The 16,689-nt window shown below is 36.6% G+C and overlaps 1 protein-coding gene across 4 annotated transcripts in view; it reads right to left on the bottom strand.

Annotated features, from left to right (window-relative positions):
- LOC102696383 (brain-enriched guanylate kinase-associated protein) overlaps positions 1-16,689 on the bottom strand; it is a 67,841-nt gene that overhangs the window by 34,624 nt on the left and 16,528 nt on the right. For 2 of the 4 annotated variants that reach the window (XM_015350256.2, XM_069193211.1), the window contains one exon: positions 10,758-10,986. The exons of the other annotated variants lie outside the window; for them this stretch is intronic. In XM_015350256.2, coding sequence (XP_015205742.1) covers positions 10,758-10,828 — 71 coding nt within the window. In that variant the 5' untranslated portion in view covers positions 10,829-10,986. The remainder of the gene's footprint in view (positions 1-10,757; positions 10,987-16,689) is intronic. 4 annotated transcript variants of the gene reach the window in all.

Below are 16,689 nucleotides of genomic sequence, written 5' to 3'. Positions count from 1 at the left end.
ACTTGGTTCTGATCCTCATTCTTCAATTAAGTTTATCCAGACTTAGAATGGAAATAATGACTTTTCAAGTAACAAGTAGAGGTAAATATTTGTGGAAGTGGAGGCTGCCTCTTTCAAAAAGTTATTCACAAGCTATCGGAAGTTAAATGGATTTTTGCTTTTGGAATTTACCAAAATTTGGTTGTGCCTAGTTTTGTTGAAGGTTTTATGTGAATAGGCTTGGACCATCCAGATGTTTATTTATCCTCCCTCTATTAAGCCTTAGTCTACTCAGTGTTTCTTGGTTAATGAAGCACACTATTTAATTCTAGGTATAAAATTAATTGATAGCTTGAAAAAAAATGAGAAATCTATTTTGGGGAAAAATGTTGATCACCTTTTTAAAATATATGTATAATATACTATAGTGCTATATTAAAAAAACATGATAAAGATGATTCCTAAATATACAAAATATAGCACAAAGAGATGACATTGTGTGGTTCAAACATTCCTTTTTTTCAGCCATGGAAAGAAATCTTTAAAGCCACAAATACTACTGTAGCCATAAATGTTCAATGTGTGGGTTATGAACATTTTGACTTTTTATGAAGTTGCGCCAGTTAGCTCCTCTTGAGCTAATCATGTAATCTGCTATGTCAACATTTTCAACACCCATATTTCCTATTACCCATAATGGTCCAAACCTCAATACCCCTTGCTTAAAGAATTGCAGTGCTGTTGCTGCAAGATTGTTTGTAGAAGTCTTGACATAAATCACATTTCTGCTGAAGCCATCTATTCAGCCATGAAACACAAATCTCCAAGATATGAGCGTGAAGTTATTGCCAATATTCCTGAAAGGAGAAAACATCAATAGCAGTTATAATATAAGCAGCTTATTACTTTATATTTAACATTCTGTTAATAGCAGTATTTTGTAAGAATACTATAGATTAGAGTAGTGCCATTCTTGAAAGTGTGTTAAGCTTGAACTTCAAAGAACAGGAACGATTGCATTTTCTCTTGAGTCTTTGAAGTTATGGACTGTCCAGCCTGTTCCAAGAGGGCTAGAATGGGTTTTCATTCCAACTCAATTCATTAGCTAAAAAGCTAAATCAGACAATTGCTGGCTTACCTTCACCAGTATCTTCCAGCTCTTCAGCTGCTACTGCTGCAAAAAAAATCTTGCAAATCTGCTGACAGCTGTTTTGCAAGACCACTATTGGACACCTCTTTAAAGCACATACTGTTTGTTGTAACACAATATTTGTACAGTATATTAAGATTGGGTACCTGAAATGGCAACATTGGTACTCTGTCCTTTACATCTTTCACAATGCAGGAGGCGTTCAGCCCAGTTGCATGTCCTGTTCGGACACTACAGTGTTACGGCTGCAGCTGGCCTCTGTTAGCCCCTCATTATCCAATTTCCCTTACACACCCCTTCCTTCACTATATAAACCCTCAGTTCACCCTGTAACATCACTTGGTATTAGGATCTCCATCGCCTCCTGAGCTCACCTCGCCCTTTCTTCCTAAAAAACCTTTTCTACTTCGCCTGGACTCCTTCAACGTCGACTCTTTGGTTTTGGATTTCCCGCTCCTGTCTCGCCCCTTTCGGCTTTGTTTGCCTCTCTTTGTGGCCATTACCTGGACTTGACCCAGCCTGGAATAACCGACCACTCTACCTCGTCACCCGCCTTGGATACCTCAGCTTCCGGACCTCCCCTGGAGACCTGCCCAGGGTTCGGAAGTACAGTAACACTGTTCTTACATACGGTAATTCTTAATATCAAATGAGCTACAAGAACCAAATAGCCTCCTCTCATTTGCACCCATTCTCAGTGTTCCTATCTTTAACAGACTCAGTCTTCTAATTCAATTTTAGTTTTAACTGAATACTGCTTTGCTTAGAGAGTCCTTAATTATATTTAGAACTAATCAATGACTGCAGTTTTTAGAGTAGTATAGGTTGGGCCAAGAATCCCAACAGTGACAAGGCTGCCACACCTAAGGACACGTGCATCCATTCAGAATGGAAGCACGCATCTAGGGAATAATAAGACCGATTCACACTGTGGGATAAAACAGTCCACGAAGATGTGTGCTGTTCTGTCATTCAGCCGGTTGGTTAATGCTTATTGACCTTCATAATAAAGGATTCAAGTGAGCCAATGCTATGTTGATATTTTCTATTCTAGTGTTTTTTTTGGAACAGGTTTCATGGTGAAACCTTCTTCAGATGAAGAAGGCTCCACATCTGAAACATTGTTTATTCTCTTTTCCTTTTAGCAGGGAATAAACCATTGCATGTTCCTTTACAGCCTACACATGCTGATGTAGCTACCTTCTCAAACTTTACCCCATATACAATTCTCCAAATTTACAACTAAGTCAGCAATTTGAAATTCGCTACGAACATTGAATCCATAATTATGACAACATTGTTGTTTTTCCTGGTCGAACACAGAGGTCAAACAATACATAAATGTCACCATACTACAATCCTCGCCGTATAAAAAATAAGAAAAACTGATATGAAGATACACAGCTGGTACAGTATGTGCTGTTACTGTGCATGTTATTTGGTTGTAGAACACTACCTACTATATGTGTAATGGCCCTTTGTTGATGAGCTGTCCTAACTGTATGATCCAGACTTTGCTGTGTCCTTCTTATTCTTTATTTATGTACCACACACCAAATGCCTGGTGGGTTAGGCTTTCTTGAACACAATTTTTATGTTATTAGGTATTTATATTAGGTATCTACAACACCTAAGATCAGAAGAAAAGTTACAAAAAGAGGCCATTTGGTTCATGTAGGCAACTTAGTAGTTAGTAGCCAATTAATCTGAAGATCTCATCCAGCCATTTCATGAAGCAAGGCAGGGCACCAGTCTCAACCACTGGCTGGGTAGCTTATTCCAGACTCTCTGAACTTAACATCTTCATCACAGATGTCAGAACTTTTTTGAAGATTATAAGATTATCTTTATGTTTAAGTCTTTTAAATTAATTGAGTTCAAACACCTATGTTAGGAAGTTGCTATTTGGAAAGTTAATGCTCTGGCAAATGCTGCATCCTTTCTCCAGAAACAATGAACCAAAGCAAATGTTTTGGCAGAAGTGTGTGAAAATCTTATCAGACACACAGACTGTAGTCATAAAGTGTTTCTTTTCTTTTTTTACCTCCAAATCAAGTCAAAACCTTACCATATTTGTTTACTAGAGATTGTAAAGTTTTATTAGTTTACTAGAAAAAGTTTACTAGAGATACTAAAGTTTTAGTAACTCTTTTATGTTGTGTTTGTGCAAGGGAACAAAAACAGGTCTTGAAATAAGCAATCTTATGTGTAAAAAAATATATGCTTAGGAGTATCAGTATTATTAGGAATAATGTTACACCTGTATTTTACAATGTACTGTACATCTTTCAGAGTTATGATGGTTTTTAAAAGCAAGAATGTCCCAATGAACTGTGCCATTGTTGAATGTTAATTAGCTCTAAATATTAAAAAATTCTCTAAACTAAAATCATCTAAAAAGACTTATAAATTAAATATAAACAAGACAAAATAAATGGACACAGACAGCTGTTTCATCCTAATATAGCGCAAGGGTGACATAGTTTGCTTTGACCAAATTAATATTCACATTCACTACACTTTTTTCACTTGTTTTGTGGTTACTTCTTTTTCATAATTTCTTTTTTTCATGTAATAAACAAATGGAAGAAAAACTTACTTTGGCCTGTCAACATCACAATTTAAAAAAAAGGTTCAGAAAAGCCAGTTGTCAGAGAACAGGTAAAAACTGTTGATCCTGGTCTGGAGATCTAATTTAAGTGGCCTTTAAATGTTCTAAAAACATGACTATCAAAAAAAAAACACAACTCCTTCCCCCCTAGTATAGCAAAGGTTTTGTATAAGGGTATGTTCATGAAAGTCTTCTGCCTTGACCGTTATCAGATACACGTGTACAACAGTCTTTATTCTTTATCTAACTGGAGGAACCAATTCCAAACCAGAACATTTGTGTCCAATACGGGGTCGCAGGGGAGCCAGAGCCTATTCTGGCAAGCAACAGGCGCAAGGCAGGGTGCACCCTGTCCATCACAGGGCGCACACAGACACAAACACACACACCCTCATGCCAAAGACAGTTTTCCCAGAAGCCAATTAATCTACCAGTATGTATCTGGGCAGTGAGAGGAAACCGGAGCACCTGGAGGAAACCCACACAATTACAGGGAGAACAAACAAACATCACGCATATACTCTAGCACCCCAGTAATAAAACCCAAGACTCCTTGGGGAGCCTACAAGGAAGCAACAGTAACCACTGCGCCAACATACCATTTAAGCTTTTACATTACATTTCAGTGTAGACATATTTAATTATGTCATATATGAGAGCCATTCATTTTGGCTTCAGTATGTGGTATCAAATCAGCAAATTGCATATTCGTTTTCACAAGAAATGCACCCGATTCTTTTCACATTTATTTTGTAATACAACATATGATAATCATTTAATTGTGTGCCGTCTCAGTTTCAGTATATGCAATATTAATTTTGTCAGACAATGGTTAATTCTATGTCATATTCAGAAAGCTGGCATTTTGAATTGAACTGCAAATGCTAAAATGTAGAAGAATAACACCACCTCAGTACTATCAAATACTAATCCTGTGCTGCAATCCAAAGCTCTGTGTTTGAAAGCTATATAAAAAACAAGATGTAGCACATAGCACAGATGTACTGTGTAGATACAGATCTATGCACTTAACCCAAAATCACTGGACTGTCAGTGACAAGAGACAAAACCTTTAGTGCCCATTGTTGAAAAATAGCCCGATTACACCAGCCTGAGGGTCAATGAAGACAGCATGTTCTACGAGAAGCATAGCCAATACTAAGAAAGCTCAGACAGAGCAGAAAGATACAATGAAGGCAACATCCTGATGTGAGCACCAATTCTGTTACTGTATATGTAAGGACGGTGTAAGTGTGTGGTGGTGGTGGCGGGGGGTTGAAAACTCTTAAAAACCCAGGAGAGTGATGTCAAAATATTAGGTTCATAATAAGTACAGCATAATTTTGCAAGCACAGGAACTGCACAATACAGCAAAGTACAGCATTGTAGATGTAAGCTTGTTGTGATAGAACAAAATCAGAAACAGATTAGTAGTTATTTTGTACTTTAAATTTAGGGCCTATAAAATTGATACATTGATAAATACCCTTTTTTAATTTTAAAAACCTTGATTATAACTGTATTATGAGTTTGGATTAGTGTAACAAATTAAAAATCACTCCCAGAATTCCCTATAATACACCACTGATACAATTACACATACTGCATACCATAAAATAAGATTGATTTCAAATATCATGATAGACCAACACATTGATCATATGGAAACGTAATAAAACGACATTAATTATTTATCAACTACGTTAAATAACTATTTCGTTACTGCCAGGAGTTGAATATTGTACATGGTATTTTCCATGCTGGTAAAATCCATTTATTATCATCAGTTTCTTTCCAGAATCATTTTTGTTGTATGCAAATGTGGGAAATGGGGCATTTTGACAGGATTGTAACTACCATACCAATAAAGCCTTTTCATAGACAGAATAAGACAGAACAAGACAAGTCTTTACCACTATGATAAAACAGACTTTGGGTTTTATGGTCTCTGATATATCGGTTTCTTTCTAAAATTTTAAAGCTTGTTAAATTAATCACCCAGTGCACCTATGTATATAAAAACAAACCAAAAAGTAGTGACACACCAGGTTAGGACTTGCCCTCTTGCAATTAAATGGACACCTCAGCCTGACAACTTAATCTCAGTGATTTATTGTAGGAGGTGAAATACAAAATTGGGTTTAGGTGTTTTTCCTAAGTCCCAGCTGTAATGAAAAACAAAAAGCCCACTCTTTTGCTTCACAATTCTTCAGCAATCCATTATTTTCACTTCAATGAACTCAGCATTTTCCAAAAGCATGTTGTGACTGAGTGTAAGTCTTTTTGAGCTGCTTTTTGGCAATATCTTTCTCTTACATCAAACAAAAGCCCCTACTTTGCAGAATAATAATGTATGAATGCCAGTGAAGTACAAATATTACTAAAATGGAAACACAGAACACGTTATACCACTGGTACCTGCAGAAGCACTAAAAGTGATATATGATACATTTTATGAATTAATTAGTAACAATTGTCATATCTTTAGAATAAACAAATCCACCGGAGGATTGCAGGCAGTCTAAAAGTCCAGAATGCTCTGAGCAAACTGTGCTCTGTTCTATAACATTAGGAGCCAGGAGTTGACTGCAGAGAGCTGAGAGTTCAGGTCTCCAGCTGACTGTTATTACTAGATTTCAAGTTTGTGTTCTAAAGCTGAAGAGGGTCAATGGTCCAGGGCTCACACTGAGACAAAAGTATCACTGCCTGAAACCCAAGAGGGATTGTTGTTGTTGCCAGCACTGCCATATTGTAAATGTGTAGCATAGTTAATCTCTCTCCATTTCCAACAGCAGGTGTGCAATTATTTTCATCACTGTTTTACAAACCACCATCCCGTGTCCTTAGATTAATATCATTTCCATGAGGCAATTTGTAAGGGAAAGGCACTATAACGATATCTGTGTGCCTTGCAAAATACCACTCAAGTGATTTATAGCAGCCCTTTGCACGTGCTCAGTGTAGATATATCAAACCACTGTCTACTCTCATCATTAACACAGCTCTTTACATAGCAGGCAGCAGTGGCACAAAACGTGAATCACAAATGAAGAGCGGAGAGGCATACATTCTGATTACACCCCTTTTTTTTCCCTGGCTGTCAAGGTTTTGTTTCAGATTTTCAGTGGACCTTAATTGGATGGGGGAGCTATCCTAGTTATTGAAGTCGAGAAGGTTTTCATGTACAGCTGGAGTCTCCAGGGTTACTGCTGAGGATAGGGTTCAAGTAATAGTAGGCTCTGTGGCGAGATTAATAAACTGTGTAGAAAAGGAAGAACTCTCCCAGACTGTCACTATGGCTCTGTACACTAATTAGTAAAATTATAAATCTCCCATCAACAATTATTACTGTTGCAATGCTAGGACTGTTTTAGTAAACCTGCCTAGTACACGTTTCTGAAATCACAATCCACAAGGCTGTACCTGAAACCTTTGATAACAAAGCATATTTTTTGTTACACTCATTCACATTTAATGGGTCGTTTCAAATCATCACCAGGAAACAATTCAAGGATGAGCAATTTAAGGACCAGTGCTTTGTATTAAAAAAATGCGTGGTTATCTAGATTTTTTTAACATTTTAATTACTAAACATCATTTTTTTCATAACCCAGGAATCTAAAAAGATGCTAATTCATCAATGCCACAACCATTACATTTAAAAGTCTCAGCCAAGCAGTTCAGTGCTCTGGAAACCTTTTTTTAAGCATGAGTACTTGGCTCGTAATAGATTTGAAACTAATTAGGAATTCACTAAATATTTTAGTGTGCTCTCAATAAATGCTCCTGAGAATCAATCAGCCCTGAAAAGTGTTGTATAGAAAATAAAAAGCACACTTCAATGCGCTTGCAGGTCCTAGAACACTATAAAAGACTGCATCTTTCACAAACCTTTACTGGAATCGACATTGTGAAATTATCGAACAATTAGTTGTACTTACATTTTCCTACCACAAATTCAAGAAAGACTCTAACATCATGCACTGTATGAATGCAGCATCAGTGTTAGCATACATGTTTCCACAAAAGAGTGCTTTCATGGAAACTGCTTATAGTGCAAGGAGGATCTAGATTTAGTCTTATCCTAGAGATATATCTTTAAGGGGTTCTGCTATGGATCAGAGGGCTATATGGTACAAGCATCAGTGAGATTGTTCCTTTATAGTCCAGACATTGAGAGCTTGAATGTGGGCGATACTATCAGCGAAGTGTGACCATGCTATACTGCTCAGGTTAGGTCTGGTCAATTGCAACCAGTGTTTTGAGCTGAGCAGGTTATTTGCAGTTTTGCCACCTACCGTGTAGCAGCAGCCACTCTGTCTGGCATGCCTCTGAGATCGAGGTGCTCTCACTTAGAGTCATTATGTTCCTCCCTCCAATCAACGCCAACTCTCCTTCAGATGCTTTTGGACTTTTAGTGCAAAAAATCGGTTTGTAACTCTGAGAAAAGGAGGAATGAGAATGCAGGCCTCGTCTCCGCTATGCTGATGCTGTTGCTGACAATTACCAATTTCAAACTGGGGTGGTGGGAAAGGAAAATAGGTGGCAATTCCCAATTTTCCAAAACCAAAAGATCCCGATTGTGTTATGTTCTAATATCACATCGATCTTCACACCAGATGGTTTCGTAACTCTTCTCACATCTTCAAGTTTCTCTGTCATTGTTTAAAAGATTTTCCAGACAGCTTAACTGAGCTATTTTGTCAAGCTGTTAACACAACCCAGCCAATGCTTCATAAATGAGCCAAGCACAAATGGTGCTGTATACAACTGAATGCAAAGCATGTAAAAAAAATGTCTTATTCCTCTTTTCACACAACAGATGAGCCATCAAACTGTTACTATTTAAGAACTAATACTAATAAGTTATATATATGCCCAAGATTTAATTTAGCAAAACCATAATAAGGCAAACCTCTGTCTTATTGTACATGCACAATTTCTCCTTTTTGTGACAGTTGCATAATTAATTTACACATTTTTCTAAACACAGATAAATCCGGCTATAGTATGGAACATCTAAAAGCAATGTTAAACAAGGACTTATGTTCATACCAATTTTATGTCACTCTTCTTAAGACAAGGAAATCAGTGCTGTAAAAATTAACAACAGGAATTTTATAAATTCCAACAGACAAATATTCCTGCAGGGAAATACCAATCAACATTTACACCTGACTTCAGTTTTATAAGTTATTCATCAAGACAAAACAATCGGTCTGCACTGGCAAGATCTGTAGAATGATAATGACTTTTGATTGATGGCATGGTAAAAAAGTGATGGTCACAGGGAAATAAACCCCACCAAAAAAGTGAAATTCCAATTTTTCTAAATAAAAAATATGAAATCTGACGAAGTACGGAACAAGGTTCTATGCTAATGGGGAACTCTGGAATTCATTGTGATTGAGAGTGTGCACTAGTGAGACAGTGTATGGGAGTGCCTGTTGTTGTGCTGTGCACAGGTTTGTGTGAGTGGTCTATGCATGAATCTGAAATACTGAGCAATTTGATGTTGGTCAACATAAATGTGGGGCAGCTGGAGAGAAGGGGAGAGAAGAAATAATCTGATGTACAGAAATGGAAGTGTCTGGAGGCTGTGATGGATTCTGGCTCAGGACACTTACCCTGAAGCGATTCAATAGCACAGTGTCTCATACAATCAGTCCTGGTTGCATTCACTTAAATCCAATTCAGAAGTGAAAAATCCAAGATAATTAGGGATTAAGTGACCTTTTTTCTTTGTACAGAACAGAAGTAGGCAATGGAGTAAAACATATTACTCATTTAGCAGGAGCACTATTATTGCTCTATCTGTAATATTATGTTTCGTGTCTAAGAAGGTCTGAAGCCTCAGTAGACCTGCCTGTGTGGTTTACACTTCATTTTGACAAGAAATAATTTAAATCTAAATTCAAATGTCTCCTGGTTGAGAAAAATTAGATTATGAATTCAAGGTCAACCAAGCTCCTTTACTTTCTTTTACAGTGATTAGACTATAATGAGTACTGGATTTACAGTTTACAAGGAAGCTTTCTGGTAGTCCTGACAAATGCTTAAGATAAGCCCACATTATTCTTTAGAAAATATTTTCATTTATTCTGGTCGAAATAAATATCTGCATAATAAATTACATACAGAATTTAATTCCAAAAAGATGGATACCTAAATATGCAAAGATAATTTTTAAGCATTCCAACGTTCATCACCTCTACATGAGACACTGGTTTCTATTCTTCAAAGTTCAAAACAAAATTGTTTGATTTGCCGGATTTACAGATGTATTCAAGCAGAATGGAATTCTAGCAGTGGTGCTGCAGGACAATTTGAAAACTAGACCCCATGGGCATAATGAATTTCAACAATGATGGTAGCATATTTCATGCATTAATAAAATGGAATTAAGTGTATTTTCGAACTCGGCTTCCTTTTTTCTCTCTTCTACCCTTTTTCATTTTTTAGAAAGGAAATCAGATTTCCTTTACCACTGCAGTCCACATGCGAGTGAGTAATCAATCAGCATTCTGCATTCAGCAGATAATGTCTGTCCTACTTCTTGCCTACTTCCTAACCTTCAAGGGAACAATTCCAGCTTGGTCTTTAAGGCAAACTGTAGAAACAGATTTGCCCTTGTGAGAGGTCCTTGGTCAATTCACATGGCTATGATCTTAATGACCATCACATCAGTGACACTGTATTGCATGAGGGACACAAGTAAGATGAAGTTCTGATCAGGTCTGATCTGATTATCCTCAAGACAGTTGGGCTCATTTTAAAACAAATGCTTCTGGGTATTTCTAAACCTGAGTTACACAGACATGTTTCCCATAAATTTGAAAAGGGTTCGAGGTCCATTTTTGTTGCTTTTGCTCAATGGAAACTGTGAGTTACTGAAACTATGAAATGTGTGAACAGGTGTCTCCAGATGTCATTTGCTTCTGTAATTTTATGTTGTGTTTGGAAAACCGTGAACCAAAATGAGGCTTGTGGAAGATGAAATTTTGAGATTGCTCTTACCTTTTTTTCTGATGCTTACAACCATTTCTGGAGTTTTTTAGTGCCGTTTTCCCAATATATATTTTTTTCATGTTTCTCTTTTTTCTCTCAGTTTCATGTGTGTGTACTTTCCAGACAGCCAGCTGATGTCAGACCTCTGCTCTAAATTCCGCCCCTTCCCTTCCTTTTGCTAAGGGATTATGTTTTCCCTGTGGATTCAGGGAGAAGCTGTCTACCTGGTGTGTTGATCCTGCCAACAGAGTAGAAAAACAGGTTTCCGGTCACCAAAATAAATCCCGTCCACGGTATTATTATTCCATTTCTATCAGTTTGTATTATTTTGATCAATGGCAACACTTCCTTTTTCTTCTGTATAGCTTTAAAGATATACATTAAGAAAAACAAAGAAAATGATTATCTTCAACAACACTGTAAAGGAATGTAAAAAATGAAGCATAGTGTTAAAACATCTTCCATTCCAGCATGCACAAAGAATACCCCAAAATACCTTTGCTGCAAAACCCACAAACTTGTACTACCTTTCCATAGGTCGTAGATTAGGTTCTAATCCAGTTCTCTGTTTGCATTGGTACACTTTTAGATTCACCAGCAGATTTTAGCTGCATGCACTACAGTAGCAGCAGAAATAGGAGGAGCTCAGATGAAAGATTAGATATCCAGCATCTTTAAGTTTTAGTTAATTCTAGTGCATGTTTCTGTTAAACTATATTGCTTTGGTATCCTTTGCAGTTTACTTCAAAAACATATATTAGTCATTTATGGGTACAATGAAGTAATGCGTTAATTTTGCAATTCATGATGCATTTGGTGCTAATATGCTAACCATAAGAAACTTATGCATGACATTATAACATAAACTGAGAATAAAGAGCATGTTTTATCGTTTTTTATTGGTTTTTATTGTACATTGCCTTGGAATAATAACGCATTACTTGAAGTAACTAAGGAAAGTTGAAAAAGGTTAATACAGTTTAGATGTACTGCTATTAGTGCCTTAACACTACACAGCTGGATGTAGACCGAAGATCAAGACAAACTATTCTACTTTGTACGTATAATCGCTTTCCAAAAAATATTTTCTCTAATTAAAAGTTTTTGAGCTATAATTAGATGTATTAAAACTATTTTATCAAGATGACTTGTGAATGGCTTCATGTCTAGAAGATTAATCCATCTTAAAGATGGTATAATAATAATTCCAACGCTAAGTGGAGCCGTCTGTTGAATATCAGCGAGTATGAGAGAGGGGCTGTTATCCAACACCACAGTCTTGGCAGCAAACTGCAGGCTATTCAGTAAAGCTCTGCAATGATGAAATCACCTGGGTAGCTATTTCAAAAATATAGATCTGCCTCATAATCTTCCACTAAACTGACACAAATAAAGTGTTGATTCATTGCTCTCCTTCTCAGCTGACATTAAAGATTAATGGTTGTGTAAGATCTGAAAGATATTGAACTTTAACATCCCTGCTGTCTTTACAAAAGGTTATTTAGGCTACCGTAAATGGAAGTCTGTTGGGTAAATGTAGATGTCATTAAAGGGAAGTGCGGAACCAAAGTGAATTATATCCTGAAAGTCCTACACCCTTGCAAAAAAGAAACACAGCTGCCTATATTCTAACTTGGTCACCCTGAGTTTAAACATAAACGTTCCTCAAGGAATTAATATCTATGCACATCTACCTTATGAACACATACCACACTGTAGGAAAAGAAAGCCAATCAAGAAGACAAAGGCAATGTTTTTGAAGTAGCAGTATCATTAAAATATGCCTCTGTGACCATAAACATTATGCTGGCCACTGATTTAAACTTTGACAGACTAGTGTCAGACTCTTCTATTGTCACCACTTAAACTTCATATAAATCATATAATTTGTCTTTGAGGTTGTGGAACACACTGAATTTCAGCAAGGCAGGCAGATGTCTTATAATAAAGAGCAGGACTCCCTCAGAATTTTCAGTTACAGTGATGATGCGACATACTGTACATACTACTTAATATAAATGGAATTATATACAATCGAATAAATAAAATCTGAGATAATGAAAATCTGCTCCTGTGCAACCTATAGTTCTTGATATTGTGGATTAGTTTGTTTCATCCATTACAGTTATTTATACATAAGAAACATATCGTGCAAAGAAAAGCAATTTCTTACTATGATTCCTTTATTTAATTGAAACCTGTCTTTTAACCCAGAAAGGTTTTTATTTATTTAATATTTTTTAGATATAATGGTTTATGAGGTAAAAAATTGATAATTAAGAATATGTGAATGTAAAATAATATCAGAACTCCTTAATTCATTTTATTAATTAAATACTCCAAATATATCTTATGTTTTTGTGTAGTACATTTAATCAGGTCACCTTCATGTTTTATTAAGACTAATGAAGCTCTAATTACAAGTCTAAAATATGTGAAAATTCAGACCAGTCTAAGGGCCTCAAACTTTTTCTTTGCACCCAGCAGGTATTGTCACTGTTACTCTATCACCTATGGATTCTCTTTACACACGTTGCCTGGCCATATAAACAGTGTGCCTATCGAATGTTCTTCACATAAAATCCAACCTCAAAAGAGTAACTCTTAGCAATACCAACACTCAACACTGCACTGAAAAATGAAATGAAATGCATATTCCAGTTACATGCAAAAAGATTGATGTAGTTATCCCAGCCAGCTCAGATGAGTGAAGTGTCGGTTTAGATCAACTGATCTGTTCGGGCCACTCAAGGATTCATTTTACAAAAACGTACTGTGAATCCTGCACCAAGCTGGTACCTAAAAGTTCTCAATATTGCTTAGCACATTGCTTTTTTTTTTTAGCAATGAGGAGACTATCATGGTAAAAACACACACAACAAGGACCTAAAGTGTCAATGTTTTCCACAGAAAGATGGATTTGCTGGTTCCTTGCCTTGCCAAGAGACATGACTCACTGCTAAACTGATTACTCTAAACATTGACAGCTTTTCCTAGCTATGTACAGTTAATCATGCATGCTGTTACCTTCTCTGCTCTCCCACACATTTAGCAGGTGTTCTTTTCCTATGTTCCAAGAGGGAATACTAGACATCCCCAAAGTAAACAGTCCAAACTGTTGTGGGGCTAGACACCAATGATATTTCTGACAACAAATAGTGGTTTTGACTAAAAATAATGAAAACAACAAGAGAAAGCTAGACACACTGGCAAAACATTCTGACTGGCTCAGTTGAAAGAGATGGACAAAGCCCATCCACTCTTCAACACGATCAGACTGATGTGATGCAGGCAGATTAAAGCAGATGGAGAGAAGAAAAAATAATTTTCAAGCAGCACTGCAGCCTAAGCCAACAAAACAAACCTAATGGTGATAATCACAATTTTTGGAAATCAGCTATAATCACTGAGAAATTTAACTCATTTTCAGCAGCACTTGTGTGACATTGCTTTAGAAAGGACTTTGTTTAGATACTGTATATACATTGGGCATGTGCCCTGCTTTCCTAATACCAAGTTCTTTTTGGCCAGTACCTAATGTTAAATTGAAACTAAGCAACAACAAAGCAAGAAACAGGTGTAGTGGGGAACTGCACAAACCTTTTCACACTCCATTGTGATAATCCTCTTCTTACAGGATATGAAGCAGCTGACATACAGCCCTTGATCTTATCCTATAGCTCTGTGAATCTCCTCTCCTCTCCTATACAATGCACTGAGTAGATTAACACAGAGGGAATCCCAAATCTCAAACCTTGACTTTGCATGAAAGGCAAACCTCAGCCCCTGGTGATTCACACTGATGGAAACATACACACAACAGCCAAATGGAAATGGAAAACTGAGAAACAAGCGATTCTGACGGAAGGAATCCCAGAGGTTCTTCTCTTGCCCTTTTTTTATAGAAACATGGATGTCTTCCTTGACTACGAAAGCCAGCATCTGTTTTTTAGCCTCAGAGCTTTCAGGTTAAAGATGCTTTTCAATGCGTGTCAATCCCATGAATCACAGAGGAATAATTAAATACAGTTCTGACACGCTAATCTGAATGAGGTACATTACAGCAAACCAGCAGATGAATTCCCAACATATTGCCATTCACCCATTTCTAGCCCGTTTTTAGTAAGCTCATACTAGTGAGAGTTGTGAGAATATAGGTTTATCAAGAAATTTCTGAAAAATGGTATGTCATAGTATAGAACAATACTTTCATTTTCTCAACGGTTTCCTTCTAGTTAGAATGGGAAAAAGGTGTTGTTACTACCAGTGTATTAATATATCTGAACTGGAAGAGCAGATACACAATAAGCTTAATACCTTCAAACTCTCAAATACATTGTGATTGAAACATTCGTCTGTCTTAGTGCAAATACTAAGCAGTTACAGTGCAGTTAAAGTATCTGTAATGTAAATTATTTCCAAATATACTTTTCCCACATCAAATTCTTAACAAGTAAAAATGGTAATCATAGACTGCATCTTTTAAATATGACAAAGGAACAAACAATTGGTTCCTAATATCCTCATACAAAAGTCCATAAAGTTACCACTTAAAGAGCAGTAAACAGTGTAACTTCTGTGAGATGGCTTTATCTATGTAATCAAGTCCTGCCAATAGTATGTGCAATGCTGGGTGTTCACTGGGTGTTGGTTGGCGTGGATGAACTGAGGCTGTCAGCCTTTTGCAGTTACAACCCTTTTATCTTCTATTACCAATGTACTAAACAAAACAAAAGGTAAAAGTGCACTGCACACATCAGCCAGCAGTGTCTTATCTACGAGAAACAGAGGAGCCAGGTGTTGATGCTTGAGTGACGGAGGAGAAGGTGAGTACTAAAGGTTTCCCTGGCTCCTACAGTGCATATGGAGAAGCTCCTCTCTGCTCAGCTTAATGCCTCACCTGGCAGCCTGCTAAGAAGAAGTGGGGCATAAGCCCAGATCTTGCAAAAGGCTGACAATACATGTTCTCACAGCATGCTTACGAAAAGGACAAACACACCAAACTGCTTTTGTGGAGTTGAGCCTAGACTGCTGTATCTAGACTAGCCATTCTTTAGTTATGAATAAAAAGCTTTGTAATCTTCAAAACAACTTTTGGAATATTGGAAAACTGTACACAGTCCTTATTGCATGACCAGACTAGGAAACAGATGGTTCAATGTCTTCCTTACTTTGTTTATTCATTGTTTTTTTTAGGGGGATATTCTTCTGCTTTAATTTCAACACAATAGTGTTTCTGTTCCACTTTGGTGGACAAACTATTGAAATATAAAAAGTTCATGGCATTTCAAATAACCACAGTAAATGTGCCTTTGCCATAGCGTGAATCACAATTTACTGAATAACAGAGACCCTCACCTTCTACTTACAGCACCCTTACATTCCAGTAATGGGAGCTCTTGTATTTTAAGTTAAACCCATTTTCCTCTCTCTGCACAAAACATACTGTACACTTGATTTCCAAAAGGATCAGTACTGGGACAACTGCTATTATTAATGTATATCCACAATCTAGATTATGGCATGGTTAGTATTATAATGAAGTTGGAAGACAATACCAAAATGGAAGATTAGCAAACACTTTAGAAGGAGGAAATAAAGTTAAAAATTTTAGATAAAATTCAAGACTAGTCAAACATTGGTAAATGATGCTTAATGTGGACAAGTGCAGAGTATTTCATGCAGGTAGCAGAAACATAAACTAAAAATACAAAATGAGAAGCACAGAAAATGAAGAAGCTCTTCTGGGGGAAAAAACATAATTGTTTATTGAACATCTCATTTACATCTTCTAGGAATTGCAGGGAAACAATAAAAAGGCGAATAAAAGTGTAGATTTAAAAAAAGTATGTAAAATTAATTTTTACAATGCACTATCAAGTCCTTATTTAGGACAAGAATATTGTATACAATTTAGGTCACCAATTTAAAAAAACAACAA

The sequence above is a fragment of the Lepisosteus oculatus genome, chromosome 8, assembly GCF_040954835.1.
Source record: "Lepisosteus oculatus isolate fLepOcu1 chromosome 8, fLepOcu1.hap2, whole genome shotgun sequence".
Lineage (NCBI taxonomy): Eukaryota > Metazoa > Chordata > Actinopteri > Semionotiformes > Lepisosteidae > Lepisosteus > Lepisosteus oculatus.
The sequence above is the reverse complement of the archived record's forward strand: the minus strand, read 5'-3'. Positions and strand labels throughout refer to the sequence as shown.